This window comes from Loa loa (assembly GCF_000183805.2).
Source record: "Loa loa unplaced genomic scaffold supercont3.74, whole genome shotgun sequence".
Lineage (NCBI taxonomy): Eukaryota > Metazoa > Nematoda > Chromadorea > Rhabditida > Onchocercidae > Loa > Loa loa.
The window spans coordinates 74,628-99,165 of NW_018108254.1; the positions used below are offsets into that span (position 1 = coordinate 74,628).

Below are 24,538 nucleotides of genomic sequence, written 5' to 3' on the forward strand. Positions count from 1 at the left end.
TTACCAAATTTAAAGTCTATTGGTTTGGTCGATATTATTGTTTAAAGAGATCTGCATATTATCCTGTCAATAAAGAAGTTCTTTGGTTACTCTCCTACACAAATAAATATCAAATATATTGTTGCTGAAACTATTCAACTCAGACAATTCAAACTTTCACAGCAGTAGCCAAATTTACTTACTGCGCTGAAGTGACAGGGATATGACAGGGAAAGGTCAATGCAAATATTGTTCTTTTGTGAAATTTTATTTTATTTGTTAAAGGTTAAAGTCACATTTTAGGTATATTCAGGACCTACAGCAATTGTATTCTTGATCAGCATATCCAGTAACGTAACAGTAGGAATTTGGTGGACACAGCGGTTTCTCACCGTTACAAATTATCAAATAGTTGGTGCTCTCATCACGAACAACATTATCTGGAGTAGGACATATTCCATTTCCAGGTTGAATTTTGTAGGTTGACACTGTAGCCGTTTGAGGACGTGGTCTACGCAATGGTGGCCCAGTGATTCGTGGTTGGCCTGGAAGGCGAATCGGTATCGATGTAGCAAGAGTGATATCGTTGATAGTTGAAACAGCTGTTGCTGTTTTCCACTGACTAACGTCAGCAGCAGGTTGCACATCTCCAACGTACTGCAGCGATACTGTCGATGAGGTTAAAGAGTCAACATGAAGTTTGGAGACGAAAGTTGGAAACGTTGCAGGACGCTCAATCGTTTCTACAAATATGAACGCTAGAACATTTTTTTTTCTTAATTTTTGGCTTCCATCTATAATCAATTACTTTTAGTTCATAGCTGCCAACTTAGAAGCTTACTTTAACCCATTTTAACCAATTTTAAGCATAATACAAGACTGACATTAAAGTCTTATTAGATTGTAGTTACCTTACTGCACTTGACTGCTTACCGCAGTTTATCGAATTTTGATTCCATGCATTATATAAACAAATTGTTTTGACGGAGTCCGCAAAATTTTAGTGGAAAGATCATTAAAGCTTTTATTCCTCACGTTCCTGGCATATTATCAGTGTTCATATGAGAGTTAACATGTTTTAATTCCCGATTAAGCTTTCAGACCAAATTTTAGTCCACGATACCTGTACTTGATTTCGTTTTTAAACTTCTAATTAAAATGGTAGTTCCAAAAAAGGAGACAAGCAGGGTTTCCTAATCATATATTCTAAGGATGAGCTATTAAAAAACTCAAAAACTTTTTTCAGTTGCCAAGATTTTCTATACGACAGATACGATATTTTATTTTGATGTGCTGTTTTCGAAAATGACCTGTTCTTATTAATTTGTCGTTTTAAAATCCAATGAAGAGGCAGTTTTTTTACAGAAGAGCTTGACAAATTTTAAAACACTTTGAAAATATCCATCATTCATTTTGTGATAAGCCGGAAATAAGACCGTTTTACAGGAATTCGAGCTTTTCTATTTGGATAAATCTCAAAATGTTCCAAGCTACCATCAAAAATTCTTTCTACATGCTTCCATTTAAAGTAACTTAAAAATATCTCCAGACCATCCATCAGCAGTAAATTAAAAACCTTTCCATCATATTTCTACTTGATATCAAAAAATATCTCAAGCTCAATTGCACCATAACAACTGATCCGGTTAAGCTGACTGGAGTACCACCATCAGAGGCTCAACAACATCTGTTCAACTTTCTACTGCCGATTTTGGTTAGAGTGATATAATCATACTTTATTACCCAAATCGGTATTTGCGTTTTAGGGCTTTTGGTATTAGCGATGGATTAAATTAATTATCTAAGATTACCGTGATTTCCTTAGAGAGAGAGAGAGATGCTTCCATTATTTCTTTGTATATTCGAATAATTCGAATAAAACTGATATTCCGATACTGTAAGCGACATTTTTCGGGGGCGGACATTAGTGACAATTATGTGATTGTCATCACACACACATACACACACACACACACACACACACACATGAAGTGGAGAACACTTACTTGAAGTTGATTATCTTTTTAAATCAAGATTTGCCTGAGCGACAGTGCAAATTATGATAAGTGAAGATGGAAAACCACTAGCGTATAAAGTTAACTGAGAAATGCGGTTTACCTACCGAGCATTTTTGCCGAGGCTGGTGCAATGCTTAGAGCGGACAAACTTATTCGCGGAATCATAATTCTATTATCGCTTGTTAATGAGTTTGTTGCTGAGGAATTATTCTGTATCAATGTGAGGAGTGGGTCACTATAGACCTGAAATTGTTCACCATAAAGTATCAGTCCTCAAAATATCAGACCGTATTCAATAAAAATTCAGTCTTTAAAGTCAAACTTGCAAAATTGAATGGCTCATTTACATTCCACATAAACCTATACATTATGAATGTATTATCTCGCAGTTTTATTCAGAAATTTTCAGTTGTATCTGCAACTTTGCTTCCGAATTAGAATCTCGTCTTACGCAACTAAAGAGCCATAATCTAGCTAATATCAAAATCAGAACGTTCCTCTTTAAAAAACTGTAAGAAGTGAACTTACTAATCTGTTACCTTTTCACAGTTAAAATCGATTACTTTCATCGATGCTTCCGGACAAATGCACCAACCATCTCGACACTTCGAACCACCTTTACAATTCCTATCAGTCAAGCAACTTCCTCCGGGTGGTACTTGCAGTATTTGCATATCTGAAGTTAAAACAACTGAGCAATTAAAAGCTAAATATTCACGCCATATTTTCACTGGGAATTCCTTTAGCTCCTAGCAAAAACAAGGAAATATGACTTTCCCTTTGATGATTTATACAGTTCTCCTAGTAGCGTAAAATTGAATCAGCAGCAGCTATTTGTTTGTGAAAACTTTTACTAGATGGTTTTCAGTTAACTAAATACTAAATCAAATGAAGAGTGTGATCGAGATTTTCTGCTCCCCCCAAAAAAAAAAAAAATTTGCATTTATATTTAACGCACAATTTATTGTTGTACTGCTTGCAGTTATTTAGCTACGAGCTACAAATAAAATTCTTTTCATATATTGTCGACGAAGCCGAAAAATCTTGAGTTGATTTAGTTGATCCCAGAATATTTCCCAGGTAAATAATTCGTCATACAAAATCAATAAAATAACTATTTTGACACCGAAAGTGACGAATCATTCAGTGATGAATAATCCAACCCTTCCAATTTTAATTGCAATATTGTAAACTTTTTCCAATCTGTTAATCAATCTTATATGCAATTGTCGGAATGTTGTAAAGAACTTATATACAAATGTTGAAATTTTGTAAAGAACCTCTAGTCTGGTATTTAAACCAATTTGTCTGCGATGTTAAACCATTCCCATTATAAAAGGAGAGCTAGGATCAATCATCCGGACGAGCAGTTACAAAAAAGCTTGAGTAGTCACTCAATCCGACAACTCTCACAGTTTCGCAATCCCACAGATCGCTAAGTTACTCAATCGGAGAGCTTGCACAAGTACTCAAGGAGACAATACAGTACAGTTAGGCAATCAACCATGACAACGGTTTAACGGCCGAGAAGCGGCAATACGACAGTTCAACAGTATAAGCGACAAGACCGTTTGGTACCCTTTAATACTTATTGTGCATTATTCATTTCGTCCCTATTATTGTTTCAATGCGATATTATTATACCATATCGTATAAGCCAATAAAGGTTGCCATCAACTTAGTGGAGTTACGACAACAAAAAATAAACTGCAAAACCTTTTCCCGACACAATTATGTTGGAAGAAAATTTAATGATTTGAATTAATCATAACCGAAACCTGGTTTGCAAGTTTGTTCTACAGCATTAAAACTATCGGGACAGATACAATGACCAGCAGAACATTCAGAAGCAGCATATGCCATCGAACACTGGATATCATGATGACATCCACTTTGTCCAGGGTATATCACTAAAATTGCAGCATTCAAAAAGTTGAGATAGTGTGAGAAAGATTGTATGCTGATATAATCCTGCTTCGATCGATTTCTAACACACGTCAACGGATTGTCATACTCCACGTGATGGCCGTTTCAACTGTTTCACCAGTTATAACAACATCCACGAGATAGCACCATGTGTAAATATTAAAGTCAAACAGGTGATATTTCACGTAGTCTCGAAGCACTTCATATATCTGTATAACGATTCGAGTACTCTACTGGCAGAAAAGTATCTTATTTTACAGGAATTATCAAGGAAACCTTTTTCACAGAAATTATCAATGTTGACATGGGTTGAGAGACATTGGCAAGTGGCTGGATTGGTATTGACTTTGCAAAATGCTCCTATAATACAGTCAACATTATCACGACATGGAAATCCAACAGCAGCCTGTCCCACTCTACCAAATTTGATGTTTAATTTAGGTGTTGTTAGGAATTTCTGCATCTTTTCAGTCGTAGTACTTATGACTTTCGATAGTGTCCATATATTCGCAATTTGATTGATTACTCCTGCAAAAAAATATTTGAATCTTCCGATTTAATAAGCCATTAATACATATTTTGAGTTTTTGGAACGAGTAATATCTACCATACCAATCAGCACAATCTAATATTCGTCAGTGTTATGGGGGTTCGAGAGGAGCCAAGATAGACTGATTACAGGAACGAGTAAAACAATGATAGCATTACCTGAAGGAATTGGAAAGCAAGAGTTTTCTTGAAGAACGGTATTTTCCGGACAGATGCACACAGGAATGATTGGATGACATACTGATCCACGAGAACATATCTGACTTCCGTTGCATAATTCCCCAGGACCTGTCAAAATGACAAACTGGTAAAAGAAGAAACATATAAATGGCAGTGTCTTGTAGGAAAGGAGGACATTTTGATTGATAAAGAAAAATTAACTAACCAACTCTGAGTACTGACTGTTTTTCTACGCATCGATCACCTTCCTGAGTCAGAGGAATTGGACATCTGCAGTGACCACCGACACATGTCGTACCGTTTAGACAACGTACTGCGTCGTTGCAATTAGCACCTAACCCAAATAAATTAATTAGATTTTGTTTTGCTTTTTTATTCTGAAATGAAAATAACGACAAAATCGCAAATTTGAAGTGAAAGAAAACATTTTCCAGTTGAGAAAAGGGTTTTAAGAAATGCTTGCATCGGTACTTCTATTAACTTATCGTATGACTGATATTAGCTATTTCGATTCAATAGTGACTCATCGTTTCTAATCTTACAAGATAGACCAACTACATTAAATGTAAGAGTTTTTTGAAATGCGCATCTTAACCATAAATTGAACAATCGAATGATACTTACTCCTAGTAATTACTTTTTGCAAAATTGTATCTTACCCACAGCTAAGATAGCATGTCGTTCAGATGATAGACATTGACCATTAAAATCTTCCATATCACCAGGACATAGGCATAATTTTACCGGAAGGCTGCAAAATGAACCACCACCGCATATTTCATTATTTGAACAACTGCTTCCGGGTGGTACTTGCACTACAAATTAATTGCCACGAATTATTGCCACAAAAAAGAAGACCACGTCAAATATTTAACTTGTTTCACATGAAATCTGCACGCATAGAAACGATGCAGTAAGGCTCACAGTTCCGGTTACTAATTTGTCAAAGGAAAAAATAGTAATTACGCCTTGTTTTGCAGATTTTAGAGATATCCAATAGCTGATAAACCAATGAATATGAAAATCAAAAATGAACTGAAAAAAAAAAGGAAAAGCGTGTAAAAAAAGCAAACACTTAACTTACTGTTAAAAACATTTGATGACATATTGTTTTTGGTAGTCAACATTACTTCATGTCCACTTAATAACTGCATATTATAACCCGGAAAGATCAAACTATTAGCACAATTATAATTTACAGAATGTGACCTCTTCTCTTAGTTTATTGATTGAGAGAGATACAAATTGATACGTAATCTGATAAAGTGTGTAATTTGTGTACATTATTTTTTCTGACTAATTTCCAAAAATAACTTTAACGCCAATTAAACTGCATGAAAGAGATGTTTGTTATTTTATGATGATAAAGATTTAAAGCAAGGAATGACAAGAGTTAAATTTGGATTTCATTTTCGCTGTAAACTAAATTTTAGGTCCAATGCATGTTCTTCTTAACTTTTCATTGATTGATTTAATTTTATTGCTGATTTATTCGAAAGTGTGCAATCAGTATAAGTTTTGTGTGCCATAAATTTAGCAATACAAGTTCCAAGCAGAAAAATGCTGATAAAACCAATTTTGTTTTTATTTCCACTCTGACATTAAATTTCGTTTCCTTTTTAAATTTTATTTACAATCCATACAAAAGCCAAAAAAGGTTTATAGAAAAGAATTATCTATCCTACTGAAATATGTGTGTTAAAGCTGAAATAAAAATGAGAATGAGCCAGGAAACTAACTGGAATACAATTGTCCAGAAAGTCACCTAACATACTTTTTGTTGGAGGGATTTGAATGAAGGAGCTATTGGAACACAGAACAAAGTATTCAGATTGGCTGTCATACCGACGGGGCACAAACATCGCATGCTATTGAGATCACAAACCGTTCCACCAGTACATTCTTCACCCCCTGCGCAACTGCTGTTGAAGACTATAAACGATTTAATTTAAAATAAAATTCTGTAGGGGAAATAAATTTTATACCCTTAGGAATATTTGATTCATCGGACAAGAATGTGATATCCAATGTTGGCCTAGTATAGCTGTGATTTACACTAAAAATATTCATAAATGATGCCGCACTTTTAAAATGGAATTTGTATTATGTAAAAAATGTGTATAATTAAAATAACTGTTGTGCTATTGTCAGAGCAAGGGTGATACATGGGCCATGATAGCAATGATTTCAATGGTACTGATAATTGATAAACTAAAATTTTTGATGCTCTACTGAGCAAATTTAATTAAGCACTTTTGTAGCTTTTGCAGAGTTTCTAGAAATTTCTCCAAAAAAAAGTATTTATATCTTTCGGAGAAAAAAAGTGTGTATATCTTTCAGACAACCTACAGTGTTATGCCATTATGGTCACAATAACATCTTTTTATTTTAAAATTATTATTACCTTGTCATTCCATTCGTTTCTTTGTCTAAGGAATTTTAACTATCACTTATTCACCAAATTTTGCTCGTTAGGAACTTGAGATATTATTAAACAGCTTTAAATGGATAAATCATGATAAACTGTTCCGAAAATCGAAAAGTAATAAAACATTCAAAGCCATTTGCAGAAACTCAATGTCAATCATTATTTTAATTAGATAATACCCATATAAATTTATGTATTTGCAAATTGTACGAATTAATTTGTTTATCGAGAAAGTTACTACTTGTTTGTGGTGCAGGCTGCATAGGTACACACTTTTTTTCACTGATTTGAAAAGTGTAGCCAGGTAAACAAGATTCCAGTTTCCAGATACCCAGTGTTCTGAAATAACCAAAATAGTTATCACGTTTTGTGATTTTTATGACTGAAAAAAGAAAACTGTTGCAACTAACTTAAACCCAAAAGATATACAACGCATGTATAAGTTGGAATTTCCATCTGGACTTTCGACCAGCCCTGCATCCCGTGTTGTATCACAAGCCACACTTGGACTTACCATCACCTCCGTTGCTCCTGAATTAAGTTTTAATCTATAGTTCAATATATTCACTGGGATTTTTTGAATCCGACTGAGTATAGTAGAAGTGAGGAGAGATACAGTTTGCAGGAAGAAATATATATCAGATATTTTGTTATAATTTATATTTCGTCAATATTTCCGGATTAAATGAATATAGTCAGAAATGGTTAGTCTCAAAAGAAAACGAAATATTGAATAAGTTTCTTGCATTTTTTTAGTTATACTTTTCAATTATGTTGATGTTAAGTGATAACTCAAGCTTTAAGATTTTTGGACGTTATCAGCATTTTCGAGGTCATTTGTGTTAGTTGGCTGTGAAAAATTCCAGTTGAAAACTTTGACTATCACTGTATCATGGAATGTTTATTTTGACTACTTTCATTAGCACTACGGAAAACATACCGAAATAATTTAATATCCAGGATATTGAGGTAATAGTAATTGACAGTAACATTCCTGATCTTTCACTTTTGATATATTTGCTGTTTAGGAATTTTTTATTCTTAGTTAATAAATCCCTGAAAAAAAGCAGTACTCAGAGAAATTTGAAAACAAAAATGAAAAGACATATAAACGATTCAATTTGCAAATTAGTATTTAACACTACCAGTATTATCACCACAAAAAAAATATTCACCAAGTTTAAAGCGAAAATAATGGATCCAACTTATCAGTTGAGCACCAAAAACATTAGATAGTTGGGCTATGCAAGTGGTCAGATATATGCAATTTTGCGAGTTTAAAACTCTAGTCCTTCTTTCTTCATTTTGGTCACAATGGTCACATCTTTCCTGTTCCAAATCCCCTTACACATTTCTCGTGACTAACCATTAAGTGGTAAGTATTTGGTTTGATATCAGTCTATAATTAAAAAGTGTTGCCTGAAGTTTTTGACATTTCTGTGAATGAGGAAGATTGAATTGTTTCATATGCAATAATTAGAATGGTTTTCATTTGGTTGACCTGATGCTTAATCGGATGGACATTTGATAGAGTCTATGTGGATGGAAAAGAAAAGACAAGACAAATGGTACCAAGTAGACGAGTAGTTTGTAAATAGTTTCTTCGCCAGTATCAGTGAACTCTAATATTATTATCTCTACAGTAAATAGTACAATTTCTTCTGGATGAGTTTAAGACCGAAACTTTTCACAATTTCCGAAGTTTTTAGCTTACAAATGTTTAAAACGATAAGCTGTAGGCTTAACTAAGAGAGAAATGTTTATAGCAAATTGTAGTCGAAATAGGACTAATTAGCAAAATAGTCAATCAGTTATTTCGAATTTGAGCTTTGTAAGTTTATGCCACTCTCACAATCTAACACAAGACCTTGTACCATCAATATATTTCACTTAGATAAGAAAAATATATATGCTGAATCATGCGTTCATTCTGGCTATTAGCTGTAAGGTAATACCTATTCGGGTCTGAATTAAATTAATTAATGAGACATTTTTTAGATACTTTCCTTGAAAAGCTAAATTTATATATCAAGAGGTTAAAGGGTAGCAAAAAAAGATTCAAAAGGGTAAATTTTATTTGGGAATCAAAATGAAACTCTATTTAACTGGAAACTGCGGCTTTGAATTGTTAGATTTATACTATCAGACTAAAAGTGGATATGTAAATAAATCCAAAAACACGGATAAACTTGCCGAAAAGCCTAAAATCTAATTAAAAATAAAACAATAATTGAAATTGGGCAAGAACGACACAATGCAGAAGTGGCTGAAATAGTTAGCACATGCTAAAATTGTAAATTGCTATTTGTATAGAATTTTGTTGACCGATGTTTTTCTTTGCCTCAATGTTTACAATTCGGTAATCAAATTTGTTGCTTACACCAGTTTTTGTTATTTTTCGACCTCCTCATTAAAAGGGACAAAGTAAGCCGATTAACAAATCACTCAGCTGAAGTTGGTAAACTGAATACTTTATTTACCATCTCAGTAATTCATATAGATTCTTACCGACACATTTAAAATGGAAGTGTCACTTTTTATAAGTGTATGCATCGTGACGCAAGTGATGTGATGGTCAAGGGCAGGTTTTGCTAGTACTGGTCAGTGTTCTTTACCCAAAAACCACTTGAGAGAAAAAAAAACTATTTAAAATGTGATAAAATATGAGAAGCATTTGATAGCCATATTAGAAGCAACAAGAGTTTTGTCACGAGAGTTCCATTTGACGTAACTCACTATTTACTGATCTGACATATTGGAATTCGTATTTTCTCAGTTTTTCGCTGTCAGTAAAACGCAGCAGAAATTTTTAGTCAAAGTATTGAAAGTTGAGCTTTTCTCCAAAAGAATCTAGTCTACCCTTCAACATGAGCTAAACTAGTTTAGAGTAGTTGCAATGTGTAATCAATCGGTCACAAGATTACTGGGATCTGTCAGTGCAATTTTTTGAATAGCATCGTCAACTAAAAGTTTTGTCACAGACAACATCAGACATACTACAAAGATTTTAATCTAAGATCTTGCTTGGATCCTTATCACAATTTGGAAAGAAAAAGGCACAAGCAAATTTGAAAGTTCAAACTTTCAAACTGGCATGATGAGCCACTGAATATAACTTCCTAAACTTTTAGCTTTTTTATCACTTTTTAAAAATCAGTGAAATTTCTCGCCACATGATATGGAAAGAAGTAAGTGATGTGCTGATATATGTGATCTGATTTCAAAATGCGGAATTAAACTCAGTGAAGTTGTCCGAACCGTTGAAATGTTAATTAGAAAGAAAAGGTTTTTACTTTCAAAATATCAATCACAATGATTATTCAATTGTCTGAAAAAACGGCAAAATCACATTGAAAGAGACTAATCACTGTTTAAAAAATCGCTCTTTATCTGTTATCTTGCTTTCTTGTTAAACTATTACTTGTCCACTCCAAGAGTGGACACCATCACAATCACTATGATTATTTTACGATTAACTTAGATTAAACGAATGGTCACACAAAATGACAACATTACAAAGTATCTATTGAGTCCACTTTTGCTCTGGTATCTATTGCTTCTGATTATCATCTTATCGCTCATTGATTATTGTTATCTTTTTGTCTGTACATATTTGACTCTATTTGGGCATGGAAAATCCATCATTTTTTGATACCTGAGAAAGACTAGTCAACTGCTTTTCTCTTTTCTTTTTTCTTTTTTTTTTCTAAAGAGGACACTGGAACGAGCATAAAATAATAATATGGGATGATCAGTTAAACTGGTTTTAGAAGATGAGACAAACAACTGGACGATACTGTTGTCTAAGATTTCTTTCCACTTCAGTATGTATTATTCATGCCCCATTTCTGACCAGTCTTTAATTTCTTTTGTTTTTACAATTTTTCTTGCTTGTAAAATCGTCTGATGATGTTAGTTCTTGCAATGTTTCTTTTCATCCGGTTAGAAAGTTTCACTTCATTAGTTCATGATGATATTTACTTGGTGACATCCTACCAAAAGATCAGCGAAACCAGAGTTTCGAAAAATTCGCATCATTTCCTTTGACCTTATTTTTAACTTGCTTTTCTAAATTTTATGAGTAATTTCTCGAGAAACGATACTTGAACATGTCGACTGTTACATTGGAACTGCCGAAAACTGAGTTTGTAGAAGAGATTTACAATTATTATACAAATAATTTGTTATGGAATTTATTTTTGACATCTACTGGTATTGTCTATATACTCTTCATTTCTATTCCTTTGTAAGTAATGATAAAGTTTTTAATGAAATAAATGAAAGGATTTATAGAAAGCAATGATGAAACAAAACTTTTAATGATAAGTTCTGAAGTGATAAACGTTAGAAATCTTCAAAATCTAAATAATAAATCAAATTATTTATTGCAAAATTTGAATACAAAGCTTAAATTGACATATCACAAAGTACAAATTTATGAAATGAAGAGAAACTTATTTCTTCAACTTATTTAAATTATAGACAAGCAGTCTATAAATGGTATCGACAAAAAAGCAGCGACAGCGATTCTTCAGTTCCGTATTTTGCGACATACATTGGGTAACATTGTACCCACCAAATTTTATTGTACTTTGGATCCATTCGGTTTAAAGATTTTGTTTAAGAACTGCCATTTTGCTCAATCTTTCAAAACAAGGTTCTATTTAATTGCACCTGTTACGATCGAAAGCAATAGAATAAAATTCCGAGTTTTTGAAATTTTGAAAATTTGACATTATTTCACCGTAACATTGATCGAATTTCAGATCAGCCTTGTGGCTTCGGTATTCAATGTATACCTTAGATTCAAAAGCGGTCCTTCTGCAGGCTTTTTCAGTTCTTATGCAAATATTTTTTCTTGTAGCAATGATGTTCTATAGAACCGAAAAAGTATATTTGCATCTTGTTCTTTATGCATACTTTCACCTGTAATATCACTTTTAAATAGTTAACCTATCAAAACTATTGCAGACTAAACTGCTTCAGTTATTATGTCTAATTACAACCGTGCTTGCAACGATATTTCTTTGGGGGCAAATGTTACGATTTGAAGATGGTAAAACATTCATTGGTAGTGTTGCGTCTTGTTCTCAGACCATCGGATCATTAGCCTATCTTTTCCTGATTGTATGCCATTTCAAATCTTAACATTCGGCAATTTCGCCAAGAATGAAAAATCAAAAGAAATAATTTAGATATTAGAGAATTCAAATCAATTTTATCAACATGAGATGAAGCCGCACATCCATGTCGCAAATACTAAGCAGTCTTGAAGTATTAAAATGACGTCTCCATTAAGTGCTCAGTTGATCTATATCAGTTACACAGCATTTAGTCTTCAAAAATCTTGGTTTTTTCCGAGTGGAAGAAGAGAAAGACAAAGGATTGATAACTGAAAGGGAATTTTACAGCATCGGGCAATAAAACAGAAAGTAATAGATTTTATACCATTTGGATCAGTGGCACTCGCATGGGTTCTGGGAGTGCATACTGTCATCTATAGCATTGGGATCAGAAACATCCATTTACTGGTTAGTTATCATGTTAAACTTTGACCTTGAAACACACAATTTCATTTTTACAATAAAAGTTTTGGATATCATCTTTGCATCTTTTTGGTTATCCTTGTAAAAGACAAAAGTTCGTCCTGAAATTAAAAACTTTATGGTATTGAACACTTATACCTTCTTCACTTTGCAGATAGCGAATGGAACATTCATGGTATTGGATGGTTTGCTTCTGTTGATGTTTTTCATATATCCTACTAAAGCGCCGAAGACAAAGCTAAATAATTCCTTCCCATCAACATCCATATAATGAAAAATTGATTAACGGTTTAATAATTGTTCCTTATCTAACAAAACATGCAAAACTTGCAGCTTGTCCAAACAATAATTTTTGAAATTCATTATAACTTAAATACTTCTCCAGCGAGCTTTATTAGTATCCTTTTCGAAAGGTGCTATTGTACCATGATAATTTACTCATAGATATGTATTACAGTGCAAGCAAGACACTTAAACATTTCATAACGAATAAGACAGTAATTGGAAATGAATGTAAGCAATAAATTCTACATTCAAACTTGTTTCTATTATAAGTTGCAGTCGTTCCATACTTTCCTTCAACTTCAAGTGTGAAACAAGCGGGACTTCATCCATTCGTCATTCACAAACTTCGTCCTGCAATGAACATATATATGAAAAGATTGAACACTGATCTTGCAGCTTGACTATTGATTCAGATCAGAAACTGATCCAGATCAAAAATCATAGTGCGAGAATGACAACGACTTGGACAGTACTGAAAGGCAAATCCTAAACACTTTAAACGAATTGTTCAAATATACTGTTTGTGAGCAAGGAGGACCAATTAGTAATCGGTTGGCATCTTTAACCACTTTTGGCGATGCCCAACCGATTTTGGGAAATGTTTTGCGCTACTGATCGAAAGGTTTCAAATATTTCAAGAACATTCAGGAATCATGAACACTTACCTAATAGCATTGTAAGCGCTCAACAGCCTGAAGATTCTTCAAAATGAATCTGAGTGGAGGTGCCAAAAATTTTACGAAAAAAGGAAGCAACGAAAAATTAAAAATACACTGCAAATAAAATCTCCATCAATTCTTGCCCAATCTCCTCATGATTATCTTCTGATTTAACATGTCCGATGAATGATTTCAAAGACGGAAAAAAATCACTTAGAATCAAGCTAATAATTAAGTTAGAAAATAATTTGCATACATATAATTAGTGATTCCATCTGGCAGTATGACAACACATTTTTGATTTTCTGTTAACTCTTTGGCAGCTTTCATAGCGCAGAAAACACTAGCTCCTGAACTGCCTCCGCATAGCAAACCTTCGTGTTTGGCCAATAGCCGAGATGTTTCAAATGATTCCTTATCACTGCTTCTCATCCACACATCAATAATATCACGATCCAACACTGTAGGAACGAAATCATACCCAATTCCTTCTACCTAAAATAAATGCTTATGACGAAAACTTCATCAGGTAATGTGACTATTCTTAATTGATATATATTCCGCAAAAGTAACATTTTTCAAAGAATTTAAAAAAAAAAGAGAGGACTGCCAATTATCCTTTGGTACCTTTCCTCTGCCATCACAAATCAATTGGGTCGACATATACATGCACTCATCTCTTTTATATTTACTACGCACATATTTTCGACAGTTTGCCATAATCATATTTTTCAAAGTTATTCAGTTCACAAAAGATTTCATTTTCAAACTTTCATTATGCTATTTAAAATTTTAATGTATTCAAGAACTATGCATGCAGGAACGATTCTCTACGACTAAGCATACTTTAACCTGATTCCCACCTTTTGAAGATCTGATTAAAATGCACTATCAAGACAAATATGGCAAACTATCATCTTTTTAAGTTCGGCACAACAGTTGCGTACCTCATAAGTTGAAACATCACTATTTTCTGGATCCGCAAGAATTGAGCCTATAGGATCAACACCAACAATCTGAAAATTGCTTGAATACGGTAATAGTATAACGATCGAGAATTCCCTCGCACTTGTCCTCTTCTCTTCCTTCTTCATTCCCCTTCTAGGAGATTGAGCCTATAGAATCAAGCCTGTAAGACTAAGTCTGTATTGGGTATAGGGTACTTGAAGCTTATCCGCGAAATTATTCAGTGAATTACAATGTAGTCATATGGCTTTATTCTCGAATTTAATGATGGCTTTTGATGTCAGCACGAACTGACCTGAAAATATCTTGTTATATCTTAATTCGATTTCAGTTATAGAGATTTGGAATGACCAACCTTACATTTTGGACAAACTTCCTTTAGTTTGTGACCGACCCCACTTACGGTACCACCTGTCCCAGCACCAGCTACAAGCATATCCAGGTCATCATTCAGTGCGTACAGTAATTCTTCGGCAGTTTTATCGTAGTGCTCCAAAGGATTAGCGATGTTTATATACTGCAATACTTCTAACTGATTATAGTTTGATTAAATACAGACCGCGATAATTAACTGAATAACCAAACTAAAACTGACGATTACTCTACATATTTGAAATGTGCTTTCTGAGCTTCAATTTCCGTTAGTTTGACAAGATGCATGCTGCTATATTAATGAGTAAAGAATACTTGAAGTAACAAATACCTGATCCAAGATGACGGCGTTGGGGAGTTCTTTCTGTAATCTAAGGGCGACACCGATATGTGACCAGGGATCTGAAAATGATGCCTCCGTTGGGGTGCGTACGACTTCAGCACCCAATGCCAACAAAATGTTTTCCTGAACTTTCCAAGATAATTTTGTTGAACATATCAAAAAGCAAGTTCCATTCAGATGCGCACTTTATAAATGACATACTAACGATATGATGCAAAAGCAACTTAAGATGAATGTTTCGAAGTGAAATATTTTGCGCTGCATAATGCAGGCGAACATTACTGCGTTAGACACTCAAAATTGCAAGTCCAGAAACATATCTCCTTTTAGTATTTAAGATAATTAACGTACATTATGTAAAAAAAATCAAGTGGGGGGAATACAACAATGTCGTTCGGATAGGAAACAGTGAAAAAGTTACGGGAAGAAAAAAGGATTAACAAATCAGGAGATGGAAAAAATTCTAATACCCTCAATATGCTACATCACCATAGTATGTCTAATCAAGTGTAAATCAATTTTGAAAAAGGAACAATACGCTGAAAGTACTCGCTGATAAGAATAGTTCCTTGTCCTTACAACTCAAATTTTTCTTGTCGATCTTCTCTTAGATCATTGCATAGCATGTAGTTAACTATATGATATGACTATATAAGGAAATTTGCACATGTGATATACTTTTACGTCCCAGAAAACTTATATCACTTATTGCAATACTAATCTTTCTTGATTTAATCTCATGCATAATTTAGATCTAGAACTATACCAGATTATTGGATAGATAATGAAGATTTAATTTTGAACAAAATAATATGCAGTGTTTTGTTTAATGAGAATTGTTTGAAGTTTAAAGAACCGTAATTATAAAAGTGGTTGTGAGAGCCTTCCTAAAACCTATGACATACTGATGTCTTCCTGTATATCCAATCACTACTGATAATGTTACAGTCTTTAACCGAAATGTCCAAAGTATTCAAAAGAATTCTGAATATATTGCGTCACCTTTTCTTGGCTCATTTTTTCCGGCATCACGATAATACAGCGGTAACCCTTGACAGCAGCAACTAGTGCTAAGCCAATTCCGGTATTTCCAGAAGAGGGTTCAATTATTGTCATTCCAGGTTTCAGCTTACCAGTCTCTTCAGCCAGTTCAGCCATTCGATAGGCAATACGATCTTTTATTGATCCTCCAGGATTCATATATTCGCATTTCACATCTGCAATGTTCATAGAACCTATATCTGCACATATGTAATATATATAATATATCATAAAATGTGAATTTTGGTCTTTCGAAGTTCAGTTCCATGTCCTAAACTTACGTGGCTGACTTCAGCATATTCCATTTCTGCTTTGTCGAATTTCCCATTTTGCTACATTAACTTATCTACTGCAAACGAATATGGATGAACTAATATAAACTTCATAAGACGGCCGACATCATTAGTGGAATTTCAAATATTAGAAATAATCAGCAAGTTCTTAAATCATAAAAACTCACAAACTTGACATCTAACATCAAACATTTTCGGTATATAATTTAGACGCACTAATGGTGTTTCACCGATTGCTTCCAGAACGTTATCGATGACCATTCTCTTTTTATACCTCGCATTTTCCGCTGTTTCTCCTTTGCTTCTGTTCGGTGCTCCACTGAAAAAGAACTCCTACTCAACCTGGAATCAAACAAGTACTCTTAAGTATTTCCCTTCATTTCACTCTTGATTTTCATATATGTTTGATAAGAATAAACCAAATTGTTGTTTCTTCTGATGAATTGACAGTTGGTTATTTGCACATATGTACATGCAAAAGATACTCATCTACATCTGTACTCTTTGTGACAACTTTAAAGCTTCAGAAACATGTGCAAATGTTATCTGCGATAAAATATAAGTAAAGATTAAAAATGCTGTTGCTAAATTTGTGCCATTTTAGGAATAATAATTTTCTACTTTTCTATTCGAATGTTTCAGAATGAATGAAATAAAACCGTACTGCCATGGTTTAAATGGAAAAGGACATTCATTTTTGCTTGGATCTATCGTGCTCCACTTCCATTCCATCTTCTTATCCGGATGATAATTCAGCGGTTCTTTCAGCGAGCATCTGTAAATAATAAGCTAAGGAGCTTGAGCTGCAACTTGTTTGGTAAAAATGATAAGTCTTTCAATTAGGTGACGAAAATTTTGAGCCAACTTGGCACATTTAACTCTTTTCTTTCATAAAAGCTTAATTATGTATTTCGTGATTCAACAAGAGAGCTCCATATCAGAATCGCAACAGAGGAAGAGTCGCGGAATTGAAATCAGATTGAATCCTGATTCTATGAGGAACCAAAAAGCTGTGAGTTGCCACTACTTAGAACTACTTAGAATCCAGTCTACCTAGAATTTAAAGAATTTTTGGATATGAAATTACTCGCTGGGTGCAACAGGAATTTGCTGAATTGGTGCCATGAAGTGTCGTTTCAACATCCACTCGTCGTTTAGAAACTTGGACCTGAAGATGAAGTAATTTTCTTACAGGTTCCAAAGCCGAACCATCTTTGGTCCATACAATTGAATAAGTTAGAAACCGATTTCTGATTAAATCTGTTGTTTGCTCAAAATGGCATAATAGAAAATGTAATTATTTTACGCTCTTTTTAAAAAAGAAGTGGACTTATGACACTTTAAAATATGAGTGTTTTGATTTTTCGTCACTCTTTTAAAACAGGTTGAATTTTCAAACAGTTAAAGAATAGAAAAGTATAAAAAACAGAAAAAATATGAAAAGAGGAAGGATATGAAAAAGCAGGAAAATCCATAGATATGCGCTTTGTTATGATCAGTAGGAAAATGGCATAATACCATTTAAATATAAACAAACATATAATTTCGTATTCCATCGGGAAGAATGACAACACAGTTCTGTCCCTTCTTAAGTTTGTGGCATTCTCGCATTGCAGCTGCCATGTTGGAACCGGAGCTACCGCCAACCAATAGGCCTTCCTCACGGATCAATCGACGAGCCATTCTGAATGGGAAAGGAAAATGATATCCAGGACAGATCCCACATCTTTAAAAGTCAAATTAGATCAACGTTCAGCCGAACTGAATGGAATTAGACGCAATAGATCAGTGTAAAAATAAATCTAAACAGTTCGAAAACGAACTTGAAAGTATCCGCATCATTCACCTTGACCCATTTGTCAATGACACTGTAATCCAGCAAGGATGGTACAAAATGATAACCAATACCTTCCACTTCGAAAAATGCAGTCTTCCGTTCATCTCCAGCATTACTAATTACTGAACCTTCTGGATCTACACCAACTATCTACAGAGAAATTAAAACAGATGTAGAACAGAATAAATCGGGTAAAGCCAGTAGATGCTTAAAAGTAAGCAGTGAAGAACAATTACACAAAATTGATTATTGTCCAGAAAACGAAGTATTCTCATAAGATTCGGTAATTTACATAACACAAAAAATTAATTTAAAAAAAAAAATTGAAAGATACCGTGGCATTCGGGCACTCCTCTCTGATACGTCGCCCAACCCCGCTGACAGTACCTCCAGTTCCTGCCCCAATCACAACCATATCTACTTTTTTATCCAGTGCATGCAATATTTCCGCTGCGGTGCTCTCATAATGTGCGATGGGATTTGCCGGATTGATATACTATAAAAATAGAAGGATATTAAATGAGTTCTCGTTAATCGTTTAATATTTCTATTTTACTTTTAAAAAGTACTGTTCTTTCACTTTTCTTTCTGTATTGGCATAATCTCAGGCTATCATCTACATTTTGCAATGTTTTGTCAATTCCGGCATATCTGACCATCGAATTATAAGAGGCTGATGAAAACTATATAGCCTAATGCCAATATAGCCAATATAGGATATAGCATATAATATAGGATATGCCAATATAGGATATAGCCAAGTCTAATGCCAATCAATCATTTGCAAAGAAAATTGATTAGCAAATATGAAACTAAGGGACATCAATCCAACCTGATCAAGTACCACAGAGTTATCTTTGTCTTTCTGCTGCATCTCGAATGCCACACCAAAATAAGATGATGGTGAATCATATGGAACGTTGTCTGGAGTCCGGATTATTTCCCCACCCAATTCGTTAATAATGGTCGCCTGAAAATGAGTGAGTTGTGAAGGGTAAGTGATGAAAGACTGCCCCTACCAATTTATTCTTAAAACATATCATTTATGAAACATTTTTCCTTATATTCCTTATTTTAGTAATTGTTACAATCAAAATTCATGGACGAAAATATTTTAAAGTTATAAAATTTGGAAAAAATCTTCTCTCAGTTATACCACTACTTGGCAAACTGTCTGCGCAAGAGTCTCAAGCACGTAAGGAAAGCAAAATGACGTTTTACGAGCTTTTTTTTTTTATTTTCTATTCATGCTTTATTTTCCATCAATGACTCTGATATATAACACATTTCCTAACTAATTTTAATCATTTAACAGATAAATGTAATTGAAATACAGGAGGTTTGGAAATACCAAATTCTTGTTTAACTTTGAGTGGAACGGTCTTCTTTTATTGATGGTGTTATGAGTCTATTTCAAGAATTTATGCGCTCGACAGAGTTCAGCTGCTAGCTGCAGAGCATTAAGAAATGCGCTGTAATGATTGATTGGACGATTTATCTGTTCCGAAAATTAAATCTAAGTCTATATCAGCTAAGAAAGACAGCAAAGAAACTCAGGTAACTACTATAACTATGATCTAAATGGAACTGATAATTTCAAACTTAATATAAAGTATGCATTCTTAAGAGACTATAGAAGATAAAGTTTAAAGCTATTTCATTCTCTGTGAATTAATACATGAAAAAAAGAACCTTTTCCGTGCTGATTTTATCGGTCATTACAATTACAGATTTATAACCCTTAACGGCTCCAACCATCGTCAGACCAATTCCAGTATTTCCAGACGATGGTTCAATCAATGTCATACCCGGCTTCAAGATTTTAGTCCGTTCTGCTATATCAACCATTCGTTCTGCGACTCTATCTTTGATGGAGCCACCTGGATTCAAGAATTCCATTTTGGCATCTGCAATAATAATGTTCCAATACTTCCATTCAGAAGGAGCATTAACAGGTGACTGAAAAAGTAGGAAAAAAAGTGAAAAAGGGTAAAGGATAGTCTTTTTCTTTTTCTTTTTCTTTTATAAAGAACAAATGGAACGTTAAAATCTAAAACAAACTTCGTACGGAAATATTTGCAGAATATTGCTGCAGTAAGCAATTAAACTTTTATCACATTTCTAAAGGAGTAAACCAGTTGGTTTACTGATTATTATCATTTTCTGTCCCTCGTAAACTGATGTCTGAATTCCATAAAAGAATCTAAAAATGCACTCACACACGTTGCATTCAATACCCATCGATTGCGGTATTCTATTCAGCTTCACTAACGGTGTCCCACCAATAACATCTAGCACGTTATCCAATGGTTTGCCATCCGGAAGTCTTCAAAAAATTCCTGATACATTTTCCTTTAAAGGAACAGTAATAAATAATCTAATAATAATCTCTCTTCATAGAGGAAAATAGATGTCGAGATATCTGAGACAAGCTGCCAAGTGCTAGAAAAACTAGCTTCTTCATAGAAAAATTTCACTCCTCCAGAATAATGATGTTTCCGCCTGTTGTGTTCCTAATCAAACCAACTCCATATTAGAAAAGAAACAACCTCAATTTACGGTATTGATGTGGGGCATCCTTCAAGAGAGCTTTCTCATACCATGCTTTTTCATTTTTTACCTCTTCATTATAAGGTAAAACATCATTCAAAATGATCTTATCCACGAATTCCGATATCATTATCTTTGAGTGGCTGCGTACTCAATACTGAAATTAAAAAATTAAAATGCAGCATTATATATATATATATAACAAACAGTGACGAAATGTGCACATGAGAACAGGCATTTCTCAACTCAAAGTTACGGAGATTGTCTTTGATGCATTTGTAATCCAATAGGGAAGGTTGGTATACAGGGAAGTGAAGATAAAAACGGCTGATAAGTTTAACATCGCTAAGGGGTATTTCCATTTCCGGTAGAACTCGCTTTCTGGTTCCTCCGTTACTCCCACTCCGCCGCAGTCACCCTTCCTTTTACCCGCACAAATTCCCCCTACCTTACCCTTCTACACTCGCTCGACCATACACCGCAACCGATCCATCTCCAACGGTGTCTCTCCTCATCTCCTTTCCCTACGTTACCCACCTTCTTCCCTACCCATATTCTGATTACCTACCCTTCTCCTTATCTATTTTCCCCCGCTGTCGAAGTATCATCATCTCCTCCTTCCTCACAATTATATTCTGAACCTTAAGTTATTTCCACTTTCAAAATTTTTGCCGAAATGACCTTAAGCGTTTACAGTTCATTAATTACAGCAAGTGTCTCATCCGCAGCACTGTTCCCCCCAGATTTTGTTTTATTTTCAATCAAATCCAAGTAATTCTGATTTCTAGAAAAAGAATAACTGTGGAAAACTGTACGCGGCGCTCGTCAACATTTTCATAATTTTCAAAACAAAATTCATAAAGATCTTCTTGGAAAGGACAAGACATTCACATTGAAGCTTTTTACACTTTACACCATGTGATATTTACGAAACAAATGAAATAAATTTGATGAACTGTGGTCAGAAATTGTTCATCAAATAGAGAACTGAAAACATAAATAAATGTATTTTAGCAAATTAGCCACCATGGTTATATATATCCTGAAAACAATGGGAAAACTCTTCTACTCTGATAATAAGGTAAATTTCAATTTGCTGGTTTCATTATCCATTATTTTCTGACAAATGACTCATCGAGTAATTAGAACTGGTTCTTTCTCTATTAGAACAAAAGATTTTGTCATATAAGTGAGCTATATCCAGGATGATTACCGAAGCGTAAAGAAATACTTATGAAGTACGCCAGAGTTCACTCTTGTCCCCTTGTTGATTCACACTCAGTTGTAAGCTTCCTTTTACTATAATCTGCACAGATAATGCTTTGCACTTTCTTAAAAGTTGCCTAAATCGTGTTTCAACATTTGATTTAAATAACTTTTAAAAGAAATAAACTTCTAAGATTGGAAATTGGTTATTAGTTCTACCGCTTTGGCAGTACCATTTTGAAACTTTCACCAGAAAAAAAAAAACATTATTATAATCAAAGATACTCACTCTCGATCCTGGAAAGACTAAAAACGAAGTGGACTCCGATGCTGAAAGTAATATTGAGATATTTGTATTCGCTCCATTGTGTATCTGCATTTTGGGAATAAAAATTTATGTATAAAACACATGGGTTTTGTCGCAAGAATCAAGTTAGCCCCAAGGATTAAACTTTTGAAAGTAAAAGTACATTATATGGATGGATGAAATTGAAACCCCGGAATTGCTGAGACATTGCAGATATGAAAAAGTTGTTGGTCTGCTGATATGAAAATTTAAACAAAGGTAATGATAACCGCTGTTGGTTTTCACTATTTATTGTTTGCAAATACTAGAAAATTCTTATAAACAATGGCAAATGGAGAATGTCGAAAGGATTCGCTACATAAGTAGAAAGGTATTGCTTGGCATTCATGCTAAGAATATGTAATTGTCAAAAATGTTCATAATAGTATTCCCAAAAGTTTCCATTTTTTATTCTATCACAATTTCGGTTGTAGTCTTACGATTAATAGAAATAATATCGAATAATGCTACTTATATCTGTCGATACTTGTACAGATATTTATAGATATTTATATCTGTTGAAAAGAGAGAATAGGATTTACTGCAGATATGAAACTTTGTAATATAAGAAGATGATAAGTATTGAGTATGATGACAATAACAAGCAAAATACGAATGCGTCTGATAATTGTTGATGAGGTCGAGAAATGAAGATGAGCAACTGACCCCACTTATTCCATGTTTTGGAATTAACTGAGAATATGAAATGACCCCAAAAATCAACTTCTCTATGCAACAAATTCTATAGAAAATTTTTTAAGACCCTATCATAACGACAGGGAAAAATACAATAGGATTTCGAGGTTTTTTGGTGGATTTCAGGGACCAGCTACTCGGAATAGTTTCCAAAAAATTTGAATATCCATACTTTACACCATTACCAAATTATGACAAATGCCTCCATATGCTTTTAACACGCATCATTAACCTGACTTGATAAATTCCGGAACTCTTTTGTCAGAGTTCTAAACACGAGAACATAAAAGTCCGGAGGATAACTTCGCTCACACAATCCTCTTCTTTCATTCTTTGTCTTCTGCTCTTTTTATCTTCGTGCCACTTTTTTTTTTTATTCCATCCTATTCTACTTCATTTGTAAAAAAAAAGTCCTTTTTCTGTTCTATTGCCCGATTTATGTTAAAACTTTTCTCAAAAAGAAGTAAAAATGCGCAGGTGCTCTGACATTGCCAGTAAGGATTCTGAATCAGGTTTAACAAAAAAGCCTTCTGAATACTTTATTCACATCCATTATAAGAGATCAGGAAGCGCGCTCTGGAAACAAATTCAAAAGTGATTTAAACAATGACAATAACTAGTAAACGGTCTCCAAAGATTTGTGACGTGCAAAAAAAGAAATTAAAAGAGCTTGATATAAAAGATATGTGAGAAGAGCGGTCTTATTCAAATTATTTCACAGTTTAATACATTTTGAAGGATCTCAATATACCTATCGAAAAAAAAACCACACTACACGTCAACAAGTGTACACAACTGCAACTGCAACATTTGCACAAAACAATAACAATACAATGCCAACAGATGCAATGACAACTAAACCATAATTAATTTTTGAATGAAGCAAAAGCATTCAGCAATTCATCATCCGTTAATTCGGACAAGTCCCGACTTCTTGTATTTTTTGTTCTCCCATTTTAAGAATAGCATTTTGACAAGTTGCTGACATACGTTTCTGAACTTCAGTCTCATTCATTGCTTTTGCTTCTCTTATTACATCAAGCAATAGCTGCTTTGACATATTATCTATCCCAACTGTTTTATCTTCAACTTCTGTATTTGGTGCTTGTATCGAAATTTGATTAGCTTCCAAATTCACATCTACAAAAGAAGTTGCTGGAAAAAATTGCAGGAATAAAAACACCGCTTAAATTGCAGAAATTTAAGTATATATATATATATATATATATATATATATATATATATATATATATATATATATATATATATATATATATATATATATATATATATATATATATATATATATATATATATA

The 24,538-nt window shown here is 33.8% G+C and overlaps 5 protein-coding genes across 6 annotated transcripts in view; 1 reads left to right on the top strand and 4 right to left on the bottom strand.

Moving 5' to 3' along the window:
* Positions 1-288: 288 nt before the first annotated feature.
* On the bottom strand, positions 289-2,671 carry LOAG_17426 (EB module family protein; the record flags this gene model as incomplete). The annotated part of the gene is made up of 3 exons (XM_020450089.1): positions 289-722; positions 2,102-2,240; positions 2,537-2,671. 3 exons carry the CDS (start codon positions 2,669-2,671, stop codon positions 289-291), a joined length of 708 nt encoding a protein of 235 aa, XP_020306279.1.
* Positions 2,672-3,758: 1,087 nt separating this feature from the next.
* On the bottom strand, positions 3,759-7,597 carry LOAG_17427 (EB module family protein; the record flags this gene model as incomplete). The annotated part of the gene is made up of 9 exons (XM_020450090.1): positions 3,759-3,907; positions 4,200-4,451; positions 4,632-4,760; positions 4,858-5,029; positions 5,316-5,467; positions 5,737-5,800; positions 6,427-6,584; positions 7,322-7,419; positions 7,491-7,597. 9 exons carry the CDS (start codon positions 7,595-7,597, stop codon positions 3,759-3,761), a joined length of 1,281 nt encoding a protein of 426 aa, XP_020306280.1.
* A 4,352-nt stretch (positions 7,598-11,949) lies between these two features.
* Positions 11,950-12,897, top strand: LOAG_04325 (hypothetical protein; the record flags this gene model as incomplete). The annotated part of the gene is made up of 4 exons (XM_003139857.1): positions 11,950-11,970; positions 12,052-12,207; positions 12,492-12,611; positions 12,781-12,897. The coding sequence occupies 4 exons, from the start codon at positions 11,950-11,952 to the stop codon at positions 12,895-12,897; spliced, it is 414 nt and encodes a 137-aa protein (XP_003139905.1).
* Positions 12,898-13,055: 158 nt separating this feature from the next.
* On the bottom strand, positions 13,056-21,137 carry LOAG_04327 (the record flags this gene model as incomplete). Of its 2 annotated transcripts, XM_020446566.1 has the most annotated exons (17): positions 13,056-13,262; positions 13,577-13,684; positions 13,827-14,065; positions 14,518-14,586; positions 14,892-15,053; positions 15,240-15,374; positions 16,254-16,468; positions 16,753-16,904; positions 17,250-17,360; positions 17,673-17,753; positions 18,123-18,269; positions 18,409-18,572; positions 18,757-18,918; positions 19,255-19,392; positions 20,115-20,329; positions 20,642-20,748; positions 20,972-21,102. In XM_020446566.1, the coding sequence occupies 16 exons, from the start codon at positions 21,100-21,102 to the stop codon at positions 13,648-13,650; spliced, it is 2,265 nt and encodes a 754-aa protein (XP_020306281.1). In that variant the 3' UTR covers positions 13,056-13,262; positions 13,577-13,647. The 2 variants fall into 2 exon arrangements, with proteins under 2 accessions (XP_020306281.1, XP_020303111.1); XM_020446565.1 differs by lacking the exon at positions 13,577-13,684 and having other exon boundaries at positions 20,972-21,137.
* Positions 21,138-24,130: 2,993 nt separating this feature from the next.
* The window catches only part of LOAG_03275 (hypothetical protein), a gene marked incomplete at both ends in the record, with an annotated part of 4,420 nt that continues 4,012 nt past the window's right edge, over positions 24,131-24,538 (bottom strand). The window contains one exon of the mRNA XM_020446274.1: positions 24,131-24,360. Coding sequence (XP_020303362.1) covers positions 24,131-24,360 — 230 coding nt within the window. The remainder of the gene's footprint in view (positions 24,361-24,538) is intronic.